Source organism: Lepisma saccharinum, chromosome 18 (assembly GCF_977018435.1).
Source record: "Lepisma saccharinum chromosome 18, izLepSacc3.1, whole genome shotgun sequence".
Taxonomy (NCBI): Eukaryota; Metazoa; Arthropoda; class Insecta; order Zygentoma; family Lepismatidae; genus Lepisma; species Lepisma saccharinum.
The window spans coordinates 31,145,855-31,171,190 of record NC_139246.1 but is presented as its reverse complement, the minus strand read 5'-3'; the positions used below and the strand labels follow the sequence as shown (position 1 = coordinate 31,171,190).

General features: G+C 37.7%; 1 protein-coding gene across 1 annotated transcript; it reads left to right on the top strand.

Annotated features, from left to right (window-relative positions):
* The first annotated feature begins 313 nt into the window (after window positions 1–313).
* On the top strand, window positions 314–25,093 carry LOC146001943 (uncharacterized). Its single transcript, XM_083139664.1, has 3 exons — window positions 314–370; window positions 3,769–3,831; window positions 23,878–25,093. Exons 2-3 carry the CDS (start codon window positions 3,781–3,783, stop codon window positions 24,919–24,921), a joined length of 1,095 nt encoding a protein of 364 aa, XP_082995790.1. The 5' UTR covers window positions 314–370; window positions 3,769–3,780; the 3' UTR covers window positions 24,922–25,093.
* The last annotated feature ends 243 nt before the right edge of the window (window positions 25,094–25,336 follow it).

Here is a 25,336-nt window from a genome sequence, read left to right as displayed (position 1 = left end):
TTATGCTTTCAAAGTCAAACAGTGCAACAAAAGCACACGTGCTTCCCTCTAGTTACCTACATGTCGTAAAACCACACACGCTTGAATGCTACTCTTTCAGCCTTATATCCCAAACCGGATTTCACAGATCACAAAACTCTTTCATGTGAATGTGTCCTAGCACACATGAGCAAGTACGTTCAGTCGTAAAACATTATTGATTACGCTGGCTTCCTGAAGATGGCACTAGTGGACATATTCAACTGCGTAATGGCAGGAGGTGGCAGAAATTAGAGTTTTTCGGGAAATTGGACAGAGGTTATAAAAGAGCATTTCATGTTCTTTGTCAAGAGTCTCTCCTAAGCTGCCAGTTAGTGGGGATTCTTATACCGTAAGTATATACAACACGTTTACATAAAATTATATATTTATGGAATATTTTATTCGCGTTAAGTTAGTGATTTGGAAACAAAGATTATCTTGAATCTAAATACCGTGAAGTATGACGAAAGCTAATACGTATATTCTGGTTATTTATGGAGACAGAATCATAGAAAGACACGAATGATTTGAACAAAAAGAATTGAGAAAATATTTAACATTTCTAATGGAGACAATTTGAATATAAGCCGCCCCCACAAATTCCTTTCTTCTTTTTTAAAATATGGTAGATTCAGCATACTTTCAGATGTTACATTTGATGTGGTAGGTGTAGAAAATTCTCTCAGTGTTCACGGTTTGTGGATTCTGAATATAATATCCACTGAAAGTTTTTTAAGTTTCACCCTGAGTAGTGATGTTTCAGCTGAAAATCTATCTTCAGTGAGAAACTGTTTTGGTACAGTAAGTGAAGTTTGTGTTTTTTCATAAATAATACATGCAGAGGTGAAATACTAAAAAAAATATATTGCATTATGTACCAGACAGTAATAACAAACTATTGTCAATGTGTGAAACTCCATTTATAGAATAAACGTGATTCATTTCATTTTTGTGTTAAATTTGTTCAATCGTGTCAGTTAAGTGAAGCTGTCCGAGTGAACCATCCCAAGCAAGTGATCTTCTGGCCGTAGTTGAAAAGGAGACTTTCTTCATATTTCTCCTTATCTGTGAAAAGATTTTCAGTTTTACTGAACAGCTGTCAAAGTATTTAGAGACCTCAACACAATTTCGCCTCTGCTCTTTCTTACCCAAGAGACGTCACAGAACTGCTTCAGAGACTTCAAGAGATTTCAAATGAAGAGGTCAGCTAAATATTTCCAACTGCTTCTGAGAAGTGTCGACATTCAATTATGAAATTACCATTCTTAGAATAACAACAACAAAAAAGATAACTATCCTCGTACTATTATAGAGGGGTGACACGCCATTGGCCTTGGGGGATGGGCACCCCTGGCTGAACCCCCAATTTACTTTCTGGATACGCCCCTGAATATAAGATACACCAAGCCATCAAAATGTCTTACAGTGGTTGCGTAGGCACTTTGTTATTGACAACGTAGGCAGACAGAGATGTGGGTGGATGGCGAAAAAGAATTAAGGGATAGAGAAGAACAATTAGAATTGAAGGCTCATTGCGGTCAAGGCGTAGCATCGAAAATATTGAGATAGATTTGACATACTATTGGGCCCTTTATTCCTTATGAGGGAAGAATACAAGTTTTGCAGTGAGTGTACGTGACTATAATTCCCCATCATGTTCTAATTTTATAGATGATCTGTCACCTGTCTCGTATTAACTGGAATATCCTCTTAGTGTATTATCATTACTCTTTGCTTCCAGTTCAAATTTTAAAGTAACTTTGGTAATATTGGTATATGTTACGTAGATAAAAAATATTGAATAATGCAGCGTGTATCACAATAGAGGAAACAATTTATCAGGTTTATTATTAAAAAAAAATATCTGAAACACAACAATGAGGTTTGTTGTATAACAATGAGAAAATCTTCAAGTTTTTATTTTCATGCTCAAGACTTTTGTAACCACGGTCACTGCAGCGCTGGTGTAGTGTTAACAAAAATGGCGATTTTCACAGGTGCAGAAAGAGCAGGCTGGGTCTTAAAGTTCCCAGACCTTACACCCCATGACTTCTGCATTTGGGGCTTTGTGAAAGACAAAGTCTATGCCGCAAAATATTCAACAGCTAAAGGAGAGATTAAGAAACGGCCTTGCTTTGGTGGACGAGGAGTTCTTGGGCGAAGTGTGACAAGAACTCGAATTTAGATTGCATGTGTGTCGCATGAATGGTGGAAGCCACATTGAACATTTGTAGCCATTCATAGAAACTTGAACTGTTACTGATTGATACACAACTAATATGATTGTATTTTAGTCTAAATAAATTCTTAAAGTTGGATACTCTATTATGAAACACCCTGTATAACTTCAAGTGCACTATTGTGACCATGGCGACTAGAGCAACTTTGGAGGCTGTAAGCCAAGCTTGGACAGCTCATTTCGTATTGCATTTGAGTATTATCGGTCAAAGCGTTCCGAGATGAAAAGCTAAAATCGATGTTCCTACTTTTGGAGCATTTGGAGCGCCGTGGCTAGAGCAACAGGTTTGTACAGGGTGGCCCAAAAAAAGGTAACCGAAATGTAGAACCGTTGTACATGTGTTCGGTTACCTTTTTGTTTTGCCACCCTGTAGTTAGAATGACAGGTCTGTCGTAGGTTCGATTCCCACCAGCGGCAAAATAAATTTGACCTGAGGACGAGAGAAGACTTCCTCCCTTCAAACGTAGTATTAGAATAAATATGATTTCATGCACCAGACAATGGATAATGTCCAATCAACATTGCATGCGAAATGATACTGCATCAAAGCTTTAGAAAATACACGTGTCGCGGTTTTCGCATTGGAGATATACGTTTAAGTTTGAAAAAAGGTTAACTTTGATAGAACAATTAATATTTTTAATTTGAAGTAACAAAAAGATTTGTCTGGTTCTTCTCCTAAGATGCTTCACATACAAAAAAATATTTAAAAACTTTATTTCGAATACTGTTGAAAATGAAACTTGTACAATAATAACTTCAAAATTCTCCATCGAACAGTGCTCAGAAACACGTTGCAGTTCAATCCACTAATGATCACTTCATTTCACTTAAGAAAAATATAGACCAAAAAACTACTTAGCTATTTATTGTTGTTGTAATTCTACAGTCAAGGACAATTCTGTGATGTAACAGCCACATTGAATTGAATCATGGCTAACCCAGAAGTGTCAGTGGCGGCGATTTGGTTCCAAAACTGGGGGGTATAGTGCGGGGATAAGTGGAAATAAGCGGGGGCAATTGCCCCAATGCCCCCCTAATGCTGACACTGCTCTAAAGTTAAGGTGCCTCGCCGATGGTTGGGGTAACGTCGTATTCGTGTAAGTAAGGAGTCCCTGGTTCGATAACCGATGCAGGCACATAATTGTTCGGATCCCACTTTAAACTGTAGGTGCAGTCCCGATTAGCCTTACTGTGCATAAAGTGGACCTAAAACAACAATATAAATAAGCAAATTCCAACAAACAGTCTTGAGTTAATCTGACATTTAGGATGAAAGATAAATTAATGAAAAAAAGGCGACATCTATGATTTACCAGGGATTCGAAAGCCGGCCTCTTGATGGCTTAGCAGTTTTTAAGGTTAAGGTCATGAAATTCGAAAATTATTGTTATTACATATTAATTGAATTATCACCAATATGTATCTCTCGCACTGTTGCTATCTTACGACCAAATAAATTTAATCTGTACTCAAAATTTGTTACAAATATTGTTTTTCTATTACAGCGATTGGAGAAAATGATCAAGGACTGGCTTCTAATATGCTATTGTGCCCTTCTACTCGATGGAGTAAGTTATATGAATACATTACTCGAGTAAAGTTCCGGACAATGTTAAAGAAACTCAGATCTTACCTTCTTTACAATCCATAGCCGTGCGCACGAGGGGGCAAGAGGGGACAGTTGACCCCCAAATACTCTAATTTAGAAATTTAGATGAATCTTATGACCGTTATTAAACAATATTATGCTACTGACAAATTTAGTATTTTCAAGCTGACGAAACTTGAGGGGGAGATTAGTTCCTATATAATTAAATATCCTACTTCGTTCTCTAGCAAATTTCTTGTTATTAACTCTCCCAATACTTTATTCGTTAGTTGTGTAATCTCTGTGTGCTGGTAGAATAAATTTTTCATACATTGAAAATTAGTAGCAGCGATTGGGTGCAAAACTAAGGGGGGAGGGAGAGGTGGCAAGGACAGTTTTCTTTTTATTGGCAGACAAGGCTTAGCATTAAGAGGAAAAAAAAGTGGCAAGAGATGTTGGGGGCAAGTCATCGCTGACACTGCTGGAAATGAATATATTATAAGCAGTTGTTTTGAATGTGGTGTACGACACCATACTTACAGGTAAAATAGTATCTGAACTACAGAAGAGGGGAAATAAAGGATGGGAGGAAAGAACATTCGTGCCACGGAAGTTTTGAATTTTTCTAATACAGTGATTTTCGGCTTTCGAACACACTCTATATACGCCCCTGTTCCATTCTCATCAATACAATAAAACAGTGAGATGAAATGAGGGTTTTCTTTCTCCGATTGAATTTCTTGTCAATGCTCTTGCCACCCACCCCCCGCCGCCATAATCAGTCTGCACATCCCTTTGACACAATCTTCACAAAGCATGCCGCCACCACGTGACCACGTCGGTGCCCTTACAAGAACTGGCAACACTGAAGCTTCTTCACATCTCGTTCCAGTTTATTTAAATTTGTCCGGCAGTTCAGTGGTTCGCAAACTTTTTCGCTTCAAGGCGCCCGTAGTGTTTCAATGTTTTTCCGCGGCGCACAAGTCAGAATATGGGCCTTCAGTTAGTGGTTAGGTTACTTGCCTTAAGTTAAAAAGTAAACACATATTTCAAATTCGAAAACATTTTACATGTACAAATTACTAAATGATCACATATTTGGAATACACTTTGAGAACCACTGCGCTAGTTTATATTTTTAACCTCACATTTCTCATGGTGTGAGAAACGTTTGTGTAGTACAAAGTAAATACGTAATGTAGTATTTTTAAGCTATGGATGACTGCTACCTGTCACCACCCAAGTACAGCCCACCGCTCAGGAGAAGATCCCTGCCGGAAGTCGAGTGACGTAGCGGCAGGCGACTCCACTATTAGGGTTGGGGGAGTGCACCCTGGGTCAGAAACAAGCGCTGTCGTCTCGCTGTAAGCTGTAAGGCTTGAATCTCATCTACTCTCAAGCAACGCTCAAATCACTGTCCACGCTCGGTCAGGGGTATCCACATTAGCGGTCAAGGTATGATCATCGTCAATCTGGTGTTGATTTCTTGACAGAGTACTCTGATTTTCTAATTATTTTTTTTTATATAAAGAGCCTGCCGATTGTACTAACTACAATGTTTAAGATATTTTCAACGACGGAATTGGCTATTACAGCACTTGCGTTCGAAGAAAATGGTAAAGAAAAAAAAGAATTGCGAAAGCGAGAATGCAATGTGCAAAGCTACAAATGCAACAATGGCTGTGTCCGAAAGCTGCAAGACCATACTTGAAGCGAGCATACTTCGAGAGCATACTCGCAGTGCGGTCTTGAAGCCTGGAAGCGGAAAGCTTTCGAACTGCACTTCGACTGCAGCGCCAGCACAAGTGAGGATTGCAACAAAAGTTGCTTCGAAACTAAAATTATCAAACATCGACTGTATGTGCCACTCTTGTTTTCCGTGAACAACACACACATGACTCGGCGTGCAGTTTATATAACATAGCACGTTATTGATTATAGAAATATGAAAGAAATTTGCTCTTTCAAATTAATTTTCACACATTCCGCAACATGGTTTACGATCGCGGGAAAAGACATTGTTTTCTCACTTTTAAACACCTTCTCACTATAGAAGAAAGAAACCACGCATATATGAATAAAACCAATAAATAAAATTACATAGTATTTTAAAACTTGTTTACTTACATTTTCACACAATGGAAGAACTACAGCTACCAGCTGATTGACTTCAGACGTCCATTTTTTTAACAAATGAAAAGCAAGCACAGATCGCAAGTGTGCACCGCTCGTGTGCTGCGTCCTCTGGTCTTGTACACTCGTTTGCTTGGCGCTTTCGAACTGCACTAGCTGACGTCACTTCCGTCAAGACTGTACTTCAAGTATGTACTTTGTACCTTTTGGACACAGCCAATGGTAAACATTACTTTGTCGGTCTAGGTTGGCCATGAAAATTTTCGGGCTGATTGTTTCATATGGACATTGTTGATCATTTCTTTTATTCGAACGTTTCCGACACTACACGGCTGAATAATGTACAGGATAAGCAGTAAAAAAATATGCTGTACACTGAAGATAGAAAAAAAAAACAACCAATGAGAAATAAACAAATTCATTAACTCAAAACTTAATAAAGAAAATCAAAATTGGCCTAACTTACTGCATTTATGAAAGAGGTTGTGCCAGATCATCATCATCCTCCCCATCATCCTCTTCATTGCAGATTGTGTTGCTTTCTGAAGAACTGTCGCTGTCGCTGTCCTCTGCTCCTCCAAAAGAAATAATTATTCGTTCGACCTCGTCTTCCATCAGTCCGTCCTTTTCCCAGTACTCTTTCTCAAGTTTTTCCACGTGCGCGCAGTACCCCTTCCAGTCCTCTTGGTTGCAAGATGCAATTTCCTGTATATTGAGATCATGTAGTTGAGATACCGACAGCGATCCCGATATATTATGATCCCGCACATATTTTTTAACTTTCGCCCAAGCTAATTCGATGGCGTTCAAATCGCATGCATATGGTGGTAAACGGAGTACTGTATGGCCATACTGCTGCAGAGTCTTGTCCACACGGAAGGTTTTCTCTTGTGGCTTATTAGCCTGTATTACTTCGTGCAATTCTACTTTCCTCATGCTTGCGTCGAACGGGATGTTATGATTTGTCAGCCACGTTACCATGTCTGACTTAAGGCTGTAGCTCGAGGGAACCTCCTTATCCACCTGCACAGTATGATAAGGAGCATTATCTATGATGACAACGGACCGATGGGGTATATTCGGGACCAGCTTCTCTGTCAGCCACTTCTCAAAATTTGAGCTGGTCATTTGCCCATGGTAGTCTCCTGTGGAGCAGCCTGCTTTATAGATCAGGCTTGCATTGGGAATGAACCCATTACTTCAACCTGCGTGGACAACAATGAATCGATGTGCAGAACTTGCATTAGATATCACACCTGAAATATCATTTGACTGCCAACATTTGTTTGATATTAGATTGGTGTCCACAGCCGTTTCGTCAACATACACAAGCGTGCGATTCTCTTCCCGAAATCGTTTTATGGCACGTAAATATCTGCTCCGCCATGTCACAATGTCCGGTCTCTCCATTAAAATTGTCCCTTTGTTCCTGCAGGTCTTCCATTCAAAACCGGATCTTCTCATCAAACGACGCAAAGAATCCTCCTTCCACGGGAAATTAATTTTTTGTCGTATGACAGACAAAAGTTTACCACAGGTCGGCACACTTTTTTCACTTATGTACATGTCACGAACTGAATTCCTGATTTCATTCATATCAAAATCATCGAGAGTCACATTACGGTGAGGTGGCCTTTTCCTAACCTTTCCAGGGGAGACTAGTTTTCTCATCGGTGACCGCTCATTTCGTTCACGCGATTCTTTCCGAATCCTCTTGATTGTCGGCTCCGACAAACCTGTTGCTGCAGACGCACGCTTGGTGCTCTGTGTAATTGGCAGCAAATATTGCTTTTCTTCAGATTCACGATCGCAAAAGTCAATTACTTTGCTGACAATATTACGCGCTTCACTATGCACAGTAGCACCTTTCCTCCTTACACCTGCCATAACTCTTACACCACCACGAACACCACGAAAAATCACAATGAAACACCTACGCAAAAGCACTTCCACAACAACAATGACCGCAGCGGAAGACTTCCTGCTACCCCTAGAATCTGCAAATAGACCGGTCTTCCCCTGACCCTCCGCTCGTCCTCTCCCCTCATTTAGGGATCTTATCGTGAGCGGTGAGCTGTATTTTCCCATATAATTGAGATTTGGACTATACCACTAGTCCCCTACAGTTATATATACTATGGGTTGACGATTTGACTACCTTTACTTATTAAAATATTTAGCAGAATCTGAAGCCTTTGTGTGAAGTACGAAAAGTAAATAGTATATTTAGTAGTTTATTGAGGAAACAACGACTAGAAATTTTAGTCATATATAACATTAGTAACTTTAACAAAAGACATTTTCCATCAACAAATTTAGCGTAACATATTATATATATATATGTTTGATTGACATTAATCATTCAACTTACAAATATAACCACATTTCATATAAGCCGAAACAAATGTACCGGAATCAGATTGTGTTTACAATTAGGTATTAGGGTTGGTTCAATGCTCTGTATTATTCTTAAGTGGAAAATATCTTATTAATCAGAAATTTTGAATAGGGAAGTTATACATCTAATTGAATACAAATGAACATGATTAGTGTATATCGGTCAACTCTGAAAGGACCATTTGCGTAATGGTAGAATTAAGCATAACATAAAAAAATAGTGCTCAAATGAAACTAATTAACTAAATCAAGTAATATGGATCTTAGATTATACGTAAATATATTAATTATACTACCAGTACACAGATGATGACTTCAACAGAACGATTCAACTACTTTAAGATAGAACTGCCAAATGTGAACCCAACCGCTGCCAGAGTAAGAGAGAGAGAGAGAGAGAGAGAGAGAGAGAGAGCTCCGCACTCCACGCGAGAGCCTTCCCTTTCCATGGTCACATGACCTGGTGACGTATTACTTCCCCCCCCAAAGGAAACAAACGAATAACGAATAGCACACAATCTGACTCGTATTCCTTTGCGAGCGAGGAATAGCGTTACAAAATTTCCTCTCCCCATTTAAATACACATAAGAAGCATTTCATCGCTTGCAAAGAAACATATGGTACTTACAAAACATCACACATTCAAATCCACAACTCATTTGTGTCCTGGTACTTTCGGTCTTCAGGTTCATTTATTAATTAATAGTTGACATTTTATCGATCATTTTCATTCCAAAAGAAACCTGTAATATACAAAAATTCCAAGAAACAGTACCTTCATACGTACGTACATAACATTTAAAATTCCAATTTCAACAATATTGGAATAAACTGTTTGATAACACAGGGTACCCATTCTATCAGACATGAAAAGAAAAAAAACAAAAAAATATCAAGTTGACCTTTCTAAGTCTCTTACTCTGGTAATGAATTGCTATTGCTATTTTTACTGGATGGAAGAGTAACAGGCATTTCATAAAACCTTTTTATCTTAGAGACATGCACTCTCTTAAACTTATTTTGATCTGAGCAATGTTTTACTAAAACTGAAACATTAATTAAAAATTTCAAAATTGTATATGGCCCTGTATATTTATAAGATAATTTACGTGTTACATTCTCAACCTTTTTTGATATAACTTGATTTTGCACCATTACCTTGTCACCTACAGCAAAATTTACAGGACTAAATTTCCTCTTATAAAGTTCCTCTCTCTTTTTCCAAGCTTTCTTTAAGTTTTGAAATGCCTGGTACAACTTCTCTTTCTGCTCATCATCAGAAATAACTTCATTTTAATTTTCTAATTGCCATATCATATCGCTAAAATCTCTACCAAGAAAAAGCTGGGCAGGTGTAAATTTTGAAGCATAACTGATACATGAATTATGTGAATATTGTATTTCTTTTAATTCATTTACCATTTCGTTTGCTCTTTAGCAAACAATGCTCTCAAGCTATACTTTAAGTGAGATATGTACGTATTTTTCAGCCATATGTGCTTAACTATTGCAAGGACTTATTGTTGTTTGTTTAATGCCAAAATTAAAGAAGAATGGTTCAAAAATTTGCGAAACAAAATATAGAGCATTATCAGAAGTGACCTCACTCACAAATCCATATGTTAAGAATATATTATAAAGTTTCTGTACAATGACCCTTGATGACAACATCTTTAAAGATTCATAAATAAAAAAATTTGAAAATTCACAGACTACAACTAATACCAATTTAAATCCTTTTGATGGCACCAGTGGACCGACACAATCAATATGATATTTTTGGCATGGAGCTGAAATAATTTCAGATGACAATGTATTTACCACTGCAACATTTCTACTTCTACTTTGCTGACAAATATCACAGGCTTGTACCATATCTTTAACATCTCTAGCCATCCTTACCCAAGTTAGATGTTTTGGTATTTTCTTTAGCATCTTCAACCAACCCATGTGAGCACCTTGTATAACATTACTATGAAAATAAGTAATTACAGATTTACGCAAATGTTCAGGAACAACAATTCTATATGGCATAGTATCAGATTTAGTTTTATAGAACAAGACATTTTTTTACTAATTTGTAATGTTGTACTACTTCATTAGCTTTCAATCTATCAATGATTTATTTTAGATTTTTATCTTCTAGTTGTTCATCAGATATGGATACTGACAATAAGGGATGAGCCCACATGCTCAAGTTAATACCATCTAATTCACTTACATCTAGTTCTTCAGTATTAAACTCCTTACCATCAAACATTCTAGATAAAGTATCTGCTAACTTATTACTTGTGGTAGGTATATGCTCTATTTGAAACTTGTACATAGATAGCTTTTCTAAATATCTGGCATATTTTGGGTATTTGAACGCTCTTTTTATCATCCATGCAACACCCATATTATGTAGTTGCAATAGAAATGGTTGACATCTCAAATAAGGATCAAATCTCTCTAAAGCTAACATTAAACACTCCAATTCTACCTGATATATGGTTTTATTTTTATCAGCTTCTTTCATTCGCTTACAATAAAAGAAGACAGGTCTTAAATTCCTATTCTCATCTTCCTGCAATAAAATGGAACCATAGCCTGATAAAGACCCATCTGCTTGAACTATAAATGGTTGATTGATTGATTGATTGATTTGGTGTTTTAAGTCCACTTTATGCACAGTAAGGCTTTTCGGGACTGGACCTACGGTTTAAAGCGGGATCCGAACCACTTGTGCCTCCACCTGGTATCGAACCCGGGACCCCTTGAACTATAAATGGCTTTTCCATATCTGTCAATTTCAATATTACATTTTCTTCAAATGCTAACTTAAATTTATGGTGGGCATTTTGCTGTAAAGGACCCCTATAAAATTTTTGTTTCACAGATTTTATTTAAAGGTGAGATAATTTCCTGAAATTCAGAAATAAATCGTGAAAAATAATTTATGAACCCTAGCAATTTAATTTAATCCTCTCAAGGATTTGAGAACTGACAAATTTCTAATTGCTTTTATCCGTGAAGGATCCATACATAGATTTCCATTACTCACTTCAAACCCTAAGAATTTTATTTTGTCTGGCCCATGCATTGTTTGATAGGATATTGTTATTCCATAGTCTCTGAATCTTTCAAACAATATCGTCAGATGATTTATATGAGATTCTTCATCTGATACAATTAAAATATCATCACAAAAGTAAGAAAGAAATGTGCCCCTTAAGAGCCCGTATCAGCGTCACTCGAAAAACGCACCGGACAGATGTCAAATTTTCTTCCTAGTCTTGCCAATATTGATTCCATTTCCCCCTTCGAACGCAAATCCATTGCATGGTAGACCGTTTGAGACTTTACTGGTGGGAGGGTTGCTGTGTCGAAAGAAACAGAAGACAAGGTTCCCTGTCCGCTACTCCCCCCCCCCCCCTGCGGGGAAGGTCAGGCTCTGACCATAATAGACCTTTCTTTTGAGCCCGAACGTTTATAACTCCGAGCCGAGAGGGTTTCTGTGACAGGACAACACATGTTCCGAGTGTCTGAAAGAAGAAAAACACACATTGACGAACTTCGCAATACAACTTACATGTAATAGAGCCAAGGACTATTTAGGGGAGGCGGGGTGTCCAGGGAGTCCGAATCTTCCGCGAGAGACTTACTAAAATTAAATTATGTAAATATGCTTGTTTTGTTTAGCATCTGTCGTATAATCGAGATAGGTGTATTTCCGTCAAACTTATTGTAAGGGAAGGATTACATTGGGGTCATACAACTTTGGATGACTGTATCAAAGAAGATTTATACACACCACTACCTAAGTAATATGCTTAAATATTAAATTAAGAGCTTTACTTTTCGTCTTCTTCTTCTTCTTTTCCCTTATGCCCACTTAGGCGTCGGGTCCTTTCAGCCACTTCTTGAAAGAAGTTCTATCCTGTGCCAGTCTTTTCACTTCGTCCGGTGTCTTCCCTCTCTTCTGTGCCAGTCCATAAATGTACTGGTTCCAGTTCAACCTGGGTCGTCCCCTTCCTCTCTTTCCTTCTGGTCGGGCCTCAAATATTTGTTTCGGTTTACGCTCTTCCTCCATCCTAATAAGATGTCCCAGCCAGCCTAATTCCCTCTTCTCGATGATTTCAATAAGTGGTTCCTGATTCAGGCATTCTCTTCTTATTGTTGTGTTTCGTATCATATCTCTCCTTGTCTTTCCTAAAGTTTTTCTTAAGAATTTCATTTCTGTAGCAGTAAGTCTGCTCTCCAATTTAGTTTGCATTATCCAGATTTCTTATCCATATAATAGCGTGGGGAGATAGACTGTTTTATATATTTTCATTTTTGTTTCTTTACTAATCTCCTTTTTACCTATAATGGTGTTACTAATATTATAGTACAGATTATTTGCTTTCTGAATTCTGTGATTAATTTCAGAGTCCATTTTCCCGTCCGCAGTTAGTATGGTTCCTAAATATTCAAACTGTTCTACTTGTTCTAAGGTCTTATTATTCCAATGAATGTGCATCCTTGCTGGTTCTTGTTTAGTGAAGTGCATGACTTTCGTCTTGCTAACATTGATTTCCATCTTTCGTTCTTTGAATGCTCGGCCCCACTCTAGGACAGCATTTTGTAGGCTGTTGCTATATTTTGCTAGGAGAACAATATCATCAGCGTATACTAATGTTTGTACCCATACCGGTTTCATCTTATAATTTCCAATTTTGCATTTTCTTGTTCTTGTTTTGCATTGCTTTATAATTTGATCCATGAATAATATGAAAAGAAGAGGACTAAGTCCATCACCTTGTTTTACTCCTTTTCCCATATTAAATTCCTTGGAGGATTGTCCATTTATTCTAACCGTTCCTTTAACGTTCTTATATAGACTTTGAATCATTCTAGTCAGTTTTGACGTTACTTGGAACTGATGAAGGGCCTTCCATATTTGTCCTGGTACTCTGTCGAAGGCAGACTTTAAGTCAATAAAAGCTGTAAATATTTCCCCTCCTCTGCTTAATATCTTCTCTATTGCGTTCCTCAGGGAGAAGATTAGATCTTGAGTTTGACGATGAGGCCTGAAACCTGCTTGTTCTTCTTCCAATTTATCTTCCACTTATTGCCTTAATCTTTTTTCTATAATGTGTGAATATAGTTTCTGGGCCACTGGCGCTAAGCATATTGCTCTATAGTTTGAGCAATCGAGGGTACTTCCTTTTTTATGTATAGGAATTATTACATTCTGTTCCCAATCTTTTGGTATTTTCTCTGTTGCCCATATTAGTCTGTATAAATCCCATATCCATTTTACTATTTCCTTTCCTCCATATTTTATAAATTCTGGATGTATATTATCCCAACCGGGTGCTTTACCAGTTTTTAAAGATTTAATTGCCTCTTGTACTTCTTTTAGTTGGATTTCTTCCTCAGCTTCCACGTTCTCATTTTCTTCCCTCATGAGTCTTTCCTCATATAATTCCTCTTCTTCTCTAAAGGTTTCCGCATAATATTCATTCCACGTATCTAAAATTTCCTTCATATTGGTTTTCACCTCGTTATTCTTGTTTTTGATATTCCTTATTTTCTTTCCTCGTTTTCCTTTCAGATTTTTCAGCACATGCCAAAATTTTCTTGGATTATTTTTATGATTTTCTTCTATTTCCTTTCCAAATTGTTCCCAGGTTTCCTTCTTCGCTGTTCTCACTATCCGTTTTGCTGTATCTCTTGCCTGTATATAAGCTTCTTTGTCCTCCATTCTTTTGGTCTTTAAGTATTTTAGCCATGCTTTCTTTTTAATTGAAACTTTTTCTTTCACATTATCGCTCCACCATCTTGTCTGCTTCTTTTTATTTGTTATCTTTACTATTCCACATATTTCTCTTGCAACTTCATTGAGGCTTTCTTTCATTACTTTCCATTTATTTTCCACATTCCATTCTTGTCCATGGTTTTGTTCTTTTTCTCTAAGTTTTTCTTTCAGATTCCTCTGAAACTCCTTTCTTTTATTTTGGGTTTCTAATGTTGATATTTTAAGTTTAGTAAGGTTTATCTTAATTGGTGCAGGTAGTGGTTTGAATCGGGTCGTCATTACTAGTAGTCTATGTTGAGTACTGAGTTCGACGCTGCGAAAAACTCTTACATCCATTACATCATAATGGGTGTTTTTTGTATATACGCAGTAATCTATTGTGCTTTGTGCTCCTCTGCTAATTGCTTCAAAGGTAATTTGATGTATTCTTTTATGCGGGAAGAAGGAGTTTCCGATGCGGAGCTCGTTATCAATACAGAACTCCAACATTTTATCTCCATTGCTGTTTCGGGTCTTTTCAGCACCATACCTTCCCAAACTTCCATGTCCTCGTCTAATCTCATTTCCCATTTCCCACTCTAGCATTCTTACTTTTCGTCAAATGGATCTAACATCCTTTTTCGTTATTCAATAAATATTCAATTCCTTATCTGTTTCACAATCACCTTGCCAGGGCAGTTGTTTTTATACAAATTGAAGCGATCTTAACTATTCATGAGCTAGATAATGAATACGTGCTGTTATATTCCTATTCTTATGCCATATTTTCCCATTCATGTGATAACAATATTAATTAATATTTTAATATTATTAATTTAATATTACTGTTATTTTAACTTGTTTTTATTATTAGAAGAAGGTACCAACATCATAGGCGTGCGCAGACCCTCTGATAAGGGGGGGAGCAAAAACCTTCGAAATTAAGTCAGATCGGAAAGAAAAACCTCATTTTATCTCACTGTTTTAGTTTTTTGCATTGATGTGATATATATATGTGTGTGTGTTTGCGCGCGCGAGTGTGTATATTATATATATATATATATATATATATATATATATATATACCTAGGTATTAACATATTATTTAAATACATTACGTAATCTATTCATCCGCCCCTTAACAAACCAACAGCAAAATTTATATAGATTGTCTCTGAAATGTGAGCGCTCGTTTTCCTCCAAACCAAACTGTTATAGCAGCAACTGTATGAATTACTTATTCGTTCTTACTTTCTTTCCGGTAATTTACAGTGTATTGGAGAAAAGAAACTGCGAGCGAAGCGAGAAGGAAAATTTTTCGATCCAAATTTTTGAAAGTTGAAAACAGTATTGATTTAATAGGGCGCAAAAAAATTCATGGGACGGCATGGCATTCTTTTTTACAATTTTTCTCAATCAGATTGTTCGGCGCCCAGGGCCAACTCCCGCTACTTCCTAGCTACGGCTCGGAAGTTGACAAGACTGCAAGAAAAGCAGGTACCCCGAGCGAAGCGAGAAAGAAAATTTTAAGAAATGTATTTTTATTTGTATAAAATTTAAAGTCGAGGGGACAATTGTCCCTCTGTAACCCTCTGCAAGTGATCCTGACCGTCTGGAAGAAATAATGCAAGATGGACGTGAAAACTAATTCCGTCTTGAGTATCCTTTTGTCCTGCTACTAGTAGATTCTGCTAGTCTTGCTTTCTTTTACTTCAATGATTTCCGTCCAAGGTTGGAAAAAGGCATAAGCAATGCCCCCTGTCCCCACACCCCCTATACGCCTTCATGGCGTGGTGCTATGCACAGGGGAACACTTTACCTTTTTTTACCCATTGTGGTTGCGCCATTTCCTTTTAGAGTATAATATTGTTTAATGACATCGACAATATTGCTCTCCACTAAATTTCTAGGTGAAAGTATAATAATATAGGGGCATGGAACGTCTGGAAGGGGGGCAAGGATGACCACACCTTGAAAACAAAGGTCAACCTAAAAGTATATATTTCACAAGTATAATTAGATTTCAGTCATAGTAATTTACATTAATTATTATGTAATGGGGACGCAGGAATGCGATAATTTCAAATTCAAGTGGTGTTTTTTGAGGGGACAGCACTAGTATCGGGGTAATATGCCCAATGAAAAAATACCTTTCTTGTCCCTTTGTGGAAAAATCTGCGAACGTCCGTGATTAGGGGGCAATCAACCCCCACCCCCGCCCGTGCGCACGCCTCTGACCAACATATATGGAATAGTTTATAACATCGAGTAGCAGGATATCTCTCCTGTATGGTGCTGTAAACTAGGGAAATAATTACGATGTTTTGTAGTAGTGCATAGCTATTCACCCTGTTGCGACACATGTGCAGAACAGGCGGAAGACATTCTATTGTGTTTTCTGCAGTTGGCGAATTATCCTAAGTGAGATGATTTTGATGTTCTTTCTTTTCTTAACGTAATAAAAACGTGTCTTACAACCTAAGGCGTCATGCTTTGTGCTCCGCCTGAGGATGAATTGTATGATGAAACTGATGAACGGACACTCACAAAGAGCATCCATGCCGGGATTCGAACTCCCGGATGTGCTAACCACTTCAGCACGGAGGCCAGTGCTAACGCACATGAATATCAATCCAAGTTAGCCATTTGGGATCATTGGGAAAGTCGTGTAGTTAGTAAAATGTGTACTTTTAGCATTTTTGATACAATTAAAACTATTTACAGCCAATGCATATTACTCATATTGAACCGGAACGACGAATTTGTGAATTTACTACAGGACTTTTCAAACATCCGCAGATAAGGCTAATACAGTTTCTTGTTCATATCTATCATAGTTATCCTGAAATACACGTATGTCAGATTTCACGCAGCTTACTAGTTTCCAGATATGCTTGATTCTGTTAACTGTACACTCCTCTTATTCATAGTTGCGAACTATCTCTCCGGATCCGAGCATGCATGTGAAAAAGAACTGAATCACTCCGCCACGGGGGGCAGCTTTTCTGATTGTAGTTTGTCATTCGAGTATTTGCAATGAACATAATTGTCAGCGATGTTTTCTCAATCCTTTCATCGTTACATCGTTATTGAAAACATCCGAGAGGCAAAAATACGACATTAAGGAATTAAAAGACTAAAGAAACTAAGTAACTCTTAAATGTTAATAATTAGAAAGATTATAAGTGAACCTTCCCGCCTCGGTTAGCGGTAATAATGATGCTTTGTAATCGACGGGTCACGAGTTCGATCCACGGTTAGGGACATTTAATTAAGTGGCTCGGATTCCACTATAGGCTGTAGGTTTTGTCCCGATTAGCCTCTGTGCAACTAAACATTCCAATTTAGTGCAAAAATCAGCAAGCTTGGGCAGTTTTATTCCTTGTAAGCCTAGGTCTTCATGTTAATAAATTATTATTTATGACGTTGGAAAATAATTTATGCCGAGTGGCCAATTTCTATTCCATGGAGAAGAATCAGATGTGAAACATATAAAAAACTATTGGTAGTTATTTTCACTACTAATCACATCTGCCCAGTGCGAGAGCTGCAACTGTATCCATTGATTTATGTCAATGATGTTGATAGTCAATGCTTTTGTCTCCTAGTGTAGGTGAATTTGCACTGAAAATATGTTTGTTCTCTCAGTGTTACCTTCACAATACAATTGGTAACATCCTCCAACTTATAAAAATTAATTTTTAACACTCGCTCCAAAAATAGTGACATGATTTACATAGGATAATAATTGTTATCATTTAACTTCGTAGGCATCGTATTATCATCGTTTGACCCTCCAACAACCAAACAGCAATCCCACAGCCTCTGAACACATCCACCTACCAGATAGGCAGCAGAGTAACTGTAAACTTTTTTGGCAAGTTTGGAGACTTGTGATTTAACAATTACTTAGTACGTATTAAATAATCAATGTCCGTTGTTGATCCATGTAGATCTGCAGCTGCCACCTCCAACCACGATTTGACGTACAACACGTTGCAATAATCTTGCGATCTTATAAAAGCAGGAAATGTACTTGAACATAGCAATGGCCTTGCCCTAAGGGAAGTTTTATAATGGAAAATATTACGTAAGATAGCTTCTACTTCTTTAATTTTCGATCGAAAGGCGTCTACCGTACTATAAAAATGTGGGGGCTACAGGGAGCTTAGATATGTTGTTGGGGTTTCATCCCTCCTGACCTCCTTGTAGCTCCGTCCCTGGCTGTATGTATTTCGTCCAATGAGTACAAGCTAGCAAAACTGTGAATTTCAACAAGTTTGTAGGTAATTCTGCAGCTGTTCATAAAAACAGACGTATATTATTAGTTTCTTGCTGTGGTTCACTTTCCCATTTCAGCAAAAAAGTATTCACACTCTTTGCATACGGTGAGTAAATGGGGAGGGAAGGGAGAAGTTGCCCCTTAATAGCCTCACTTAGAAATTTAGTGCAGAAGAATCTAATAACAGTTCTTAAACAACATTATGCTTTTATAGAAATAAAAGTAAATACTATTTTCAAACCTACGAAAGTTCCAAGTAACTACGTAAGGAAAGGGTAGTGTATTACTTCCTATGTAATTGGACTCTCCCACTAGCAAATTTCTTATTAACACCTCCACATATTTTATTCTTTAGTTGTATTATCTGTATGTGTCTGCAGAATAAATTGCCCATATATTGCACATGAATAAATTATGTGTATTTCTTTTGAATTTTGCGGTACTAAACCACGTTTATACGTACAATAGTCTTTGAACGGCAGAGATGGAAAATAAAGCGCCATCAGAGAACAATGGTGCCACTGAAGTTGAAATTCATCTAATAAAGTGATTTTAGATGCGTCGGGACACACACGACCCTGTTTTGTTCCCATCAATGTAATAAAAACAGTGAGATGGAATGAAGGCTTTATTTCGTCTGCTGAACTCTTATCAAGGCCCTTGCTCCCCATAATCGGAGGATCTGAGCACGCCTAAAATTCCTTATACAGAAATAGTGTTATTTGTCGTATATCCAGAAAGTTGATTGATTTGCTTTATTTTACTTCGCTTTTTGTGCCACTTTTAGCCAATTTTCGAAGAAGGGAATAAGTGATGATATGATGAAATTGATGAATGGACACTCACAAACATCCGCGGCCAAGCCGGAATTCGAACCCGAGACCCCTGGCGTCGTAGCGCGATGTGCTAACCACTCCCCACGGTGGCCGGCCCCAGAAAGTTGAAAGTGAATGAAATTTCTATGGTGTGTTTTGTATGGTCATTATCAATAGTAAGTCTGTCATATTATTCAACTAAATAATGTCTTTGGAAAAGAAAAAAACAACATATAATTAATGTATTTTATTTTACATAAGACCTATGCCTAAAAGTATTTTTGTATATGATGACACAGAACTATCTTATGTTGTGACTTCTTTGGGTCTGACTGTAATATATATATATATATATATATATATATATATATATATATATATATATATATATATATGTAATTGGTGATAAAATAACGCAGTAAAGTATTAAGTAAATATATTTTATCCCCCTACTTACAAATCATGAATGGAGCCAAATTCGAAATTAAGTTGAACGGACGTTCAAAATGTTTAAAAATAGCACTATTTCCATCAAGTATTTTTTACCATTGACCCTCAGAAATATCTCAAACTGACAATGAACGTTCATTGAACTTATTTATGATCGACAGCTAAAAAGTCATTCATTTGCGTGACTGGTTGATAATCCACCACCAGATAGAATTTACACAATATTTACCTAAAAACTTTGAGTAAAGTCACCTTCCCCCTAAAAAAATCACTTGGTAATGGACTTTCGTGTTCTCACAAAAAAAAGTTATAATTTGGCACAATTTTTCTTTTGCAGGCAAACCTTTTGTAAAGGTGTACTTGAGTCTGTGCAACCAGCCCTTCCCATTTGTGAACAATATACTGGAGAAATCCCCCGTTCTTCACTGTTGTCATTGCACTACAACCCCATCGTGATTTAGTATTAGGATATAGCGTAGTGAAGAACTGTTTACAAGCATCGCCCAAACCATTGATTCTCCCCCAAAACCTTTCCCTGAATTCTTTTTTTCTTTTCCTAGCTCTCAGCATGCGGTTTTCTTGGAAGACCGGCCGATTGTGAAAGAAAAAAGGGCCGTGGAGGAGGGGGGGCGGGGTTGAGCGCGAGCGGTACAGAGGGGGAAACGGCTAGCGCGACCAGCTTAGAAACGTCAAAGTTAAAATTTACATACATTGCTCTGTACGTCGACGAACTACAGACATTCTAAAGAAAATTATGTAAGATCAGTTTCATTTCTTTGCTGTAGAAGAACAGTTGAAGCTTTCTTGCGCTTTAAAATGTTGATTTAAGTTATTACATACAATTGGCGAGCAAGTGAATTTTACGTAATTGAGATAAGGAAAACTACATAATAAAAAATATATTTAAAAAAAGGCTGCGCGACATAACTAACTTCATATTTGATCTTTAACTCAGTAAAATTTATATGCCACACACTTGACTGTTCGAGCACAGAACGTCGACGCAAGAACCTATTTTTTAGGTATCGACACCAGCGGTGATACGGGCTCTTAAATCTCCTAAGACCATGTTAAGATAGGACTGCCAAATGTGAACCCAACCGCTGCCAGAGTAAGAGAGAGAGAGAGAGAACTCCGCACGCCACGCGAGAGCCTTCCCTTTCCATGGTCACATGACCTGGTGACAAACGAATAACGAATAGCACACAATCTGACTCGTATTCCTTTGCGAGCGAGGAATAACGTTACATACCTGCTCGGCTTAGGACATTAGCACAGCATGAGAGGGTTCTTTATAATGCACATATATACGTAGAAAGGAAACAACGTGAATAACTTATAATGGAGATAAAGACAATACCAAAGACAAAAGACCTAAATCAAAATCGGATCTCAACCTCCTTTGATTTTTTATACATATCGTCAGTGTACTTCTCACCTAACTTTCACATATTCTCTTTTCTTATAATTCACTGTTACACAATCAACTTGATTCAATCACTCATTGTAATTATCTAGATTTTCATCTTTGATTTAATCATTCTTTACACCTTTCTACTTTATTAAAATTAGTTTTATCCTTTCTTACTGGTGATGCCATCTGTTATTGTCTAAGTCAAACATTTTCCTTTTATCTCTCCTATGGACACGTAACATAACATTATGATAAACGTGTAAATTAAACCGCATTGATAATATCTAAATAAAATTTGCCCATAAAAAGATTCGGGAGTGTTGTTTTATATATCTCTAAGTAAGATAATTATGTAAGTAAGTGGTAAATTGTGTGTACAGGAATTTACGTGTAAGAATAGATCCTTAGTGAAGCACCTAATAACTAATTCATTAGATGAAATCAAATCAAAAGGATTTTATAAATATTAATAATATCTACCATCAATAGTACATCATGGCAGGCCTCTCCGATGGCGCAGTGGTAGCGTCGTCGCCTTGTAACCAAGGGGTCCCGGGTTCGATTCCTGGTGGAGGCACATAGTGGTTCGGATCCCACTTTAAACTGTAGGTCCAGTCCCGATTAGCCTTACTGTGCATAAAGTGGACTTAAAACAACAATCCAACCAATACATTATGGCAAAAAAATGAAATTATGTTATAAAATTAAATTTCGTTATTATTTTATATATTCTGTAAGGTTTAACAGAATTTTCTAGTAATATTATTGGACTTATACAGTAGAGGCGATTGGGTGACAAAACTGGGCAAGGACAGCTTACTTTCTCTTTGCAGACAAGGCTTAGAATCAGGACGCTATAATGCAGGGGCAAAAAGTGGTAAAAAAATAGGCCCCTCCTAATCGCCACTACTGTTTTAATAAGCTGAAACGAGATGTTACCAAGTGACATTCGTAAGAAAATGACATTAGTTTGTTAAGCAGTATTTCTTTTACTTGGTAGACTTGCTGGAGAGGACTAGTCTTATAGTTCAACCCTAGTATTATGTATGCAAGATATTAAATATTTATGCAAATAAACTAATTAAGTTTGTTATTATCTTCACACGTATATTTGTTTATTAAAAAGAGCATTCTTTAAAATTAAAACGACTGCTAAAAAATGGGAGTATTGCAATCCGCAGCCAAAAGTAAAATAGTGTTCATATCCGATAGGCAGCGCCATCTCTGATCGTAATAAAGAGTTAGCAGTGAGTGGAATATGCCCTGCTTGCCCCACATGATTACACAAAATACGAGTACAAAATAATTAATTATTTTAGCATGTAAGAGAGGCATATCCCACTCTTACCCGAACTGGTCTTACGCGTGTTTTGATAGGTATTTATTTGTTTCGTGTCTCCACCAATAGGAGGAATCCTACCGGCAGGTGACGTAGTACAGGCATCATGGCTGACGTTGTTGTGGGAAGTAATCCTGTGGTGAAACTGAAGAAAATGAAAAGGAAAGGCCAAGAAACATAAAGGAATGGAATGACAATAAACGGAAATATGAGAAAGCAGTACATATCACACAAAGGAGTAACAGTGTAATGTAAAGTGGATGAACAATAAAATTTCTACGTGCACATATGAAAAAAATGTTCGAAAATACTGGTGTTGCAGAATACCACATAGTAAATTTATACCTCTATTTTAATCAAATCATCACTATGCAAGGACCGAGAAAAAGGATTGATCTTGAGAACTCAAGGGCACATAGCTTGAGAGCAGTAAGGAACTGGTTATAGAATGTCTTTATTTTCATATATGTGGGGCCTGTGGAAGAAAAACAAATAGCTGTCAAGGAGAAATGTTTATGATAGCTTGTCAAATTTGGCTTATTTGCTCCGTGCTTGTCATGGAAAGCACAAACAGATGTCAGTGATCTATCAATATTCATTTTCAACGTTAATTTAACATGTTTAAATACAATCAATCATTTTTTTTATTTTGGATCTTACAACTTTTAAGCTGTTTTTGTCCACGAGTTTTTTCGAGAATATGCACAATTGCTTTACATTTGAATTATCATTACATCTTTTCCGCGCATTATTTTACAGAAGTTATGTTACGCACGGACATGAAATTTGGCGGGTGGCAGAAATTCGCGCTGTTGCCACGTCAGAGCACAACCCTGTGTGTTCGGAGGTTTAAGTGAGTGATAGATCTCGTTGTAGAGTTGGTCTTTGTAATCCATGTGATACAAACTGACAGTATTTGCTCGAAAGGTCAGGGATGACACAAAAGTTCCCCGTAGAAAAGGCGGTCTGACTCTCGAACTAGGCAACGCAGCCCGATTGACGTTGCCACACAGTGAGCGGGAACTAGCGACATTTGCCCCGCTTTCGCATTGCTTATCCCACATGTGGCACCAGCGCAATTCTGCCCAGTCGCCTATTTTCATGGCCTTGCCTTTAGATAAGACTATTTGGAACAAAAGATGAAACATTTTCCCTTTACAATTGCATGTTACATTTTCTTAAAGAATGTTAACAAATTGCATCCCATTCGAACATCTGGATTGGCCACCAAACTTATCAAGTGTATCACCAATAGGAGGATAAAACAATGATCATACGTTTCCATGGTATGGAGTTACTTTTGTTGCTTAACAGTAGAGCCAAGTCACCCAGGCAACCTCATGTAACATTTGCTACTTGTGGCACATGCCTTTTTTTTTCAGTAGCTTCTCAAATGATAAAAATGTTAATTCTAAATTATTTTCTTGTTTCTAGACAAACCATGTTGAAGGTATAAGAGTTCCAAGGGCGGATGAGTGCCCACAGGAAGTTGAGTCATCTCCCGAAGATCTGATTCTCTCAGATGCCGTCACTGTGATTGGCTACACCTACTACTGGACGCTTCATGCTGCAGCCAATAGCTCGAGGACTTCCAAAGGTTCCAGCGTCGAGATTGGAGATGTTGAGATCAATCTCCAAGCATTTTTGGGTGGGTTTTTCTCCGGAATATCAACATCGGCAGCTACAAAGAACGTTACGATCGACGACTTGGAAATAGTTGTCGGTGAGAGCGTGAAAGTCAGTCGTAAGCTCCAGGTGGTGCTGGAAGCGGCTTTTATGTCAGATGAGCTGACGGGAGGGCTTGTCCATGAGCTCTTTGAGTCTCTGGACGACCTGATCCTTGAGCTCATGGGCCACAAAGGGCTCGCAGATGGGCTCATTGAGCTCTTTCTGGGCAAACGCCTTGAGGATGTTCAATCCGATGCTCCCAGCAAAGCTAGAGGTCTTTTAGGGGATCTTTTACAGTACATTATGGACCTTATGGTCATCGAGCGAAACCACGTGACGGACAAGACTGTATACACCGAAGATGTCCTTGAGGCGTTTCTGTGCGGGTTCACAGAGGGTCTGATTGGTGGCGTCACCGGCTACGTCAGAGACAAGGGAATTGTGGGACAGCTCGTTGAAGGGTTCCTCAACCTCCTCCACATCAATGGCGACAAGCTGAAGACTCTTCTCCACAATGTTGAGTCTTTTCTGAGGGACCTAGCGAACCAGATCAACTACTTTGCCAAGCTGGTGGGTGTCAGGTTACATCTGAATGATTACCTCGCCTGTCCTCCATCAGCAGAGAGCTTCTCCGTCCTGTCTCAGGTGGAAAGCGTAGTAGACGCTCTCATCCTCGATGTACCTCTGACCAGATCTCTCAAGACTCAAGTAAAGTTCCTTCTAGCTGGCACCAGAAACAACGAGAGCCCGATCTACAAACTGCTTTCTGGGATACCAGCGTTGCCAGAATATCAGCAAAACCAATATTGATGCAGTGTTGGCAGATATATAGTAATTATCATCTTATTGGTTAAAAATATAACAAAAACTAAAACATATACCAAATGTTAGACTATTTCTTAGTTTTCTTAAGATTTCGGAAATGTATATATGGTATCATTGTACAGCATTCGAAAATAACAAAGATATAATATCTATCATCTATCTTTCGTTTTATTTTAAGACGACAAAAATTTTATATCTAAGGACCTATCTTTATGTAAAGTAAATAATGATAAAAATTATGTACATCTTTTCCTGGCGTTCGATTTCTTGTCTGGGCATGGATGTTCTTTGTGAAGTACCTTCATCAACTTAATCATATCATCACTCATCCTCATCTTCACGATAAGCCAAAGCAGGCAGAAATGCGAATAAAATAAACTAAATAAATCAATCAACCAAT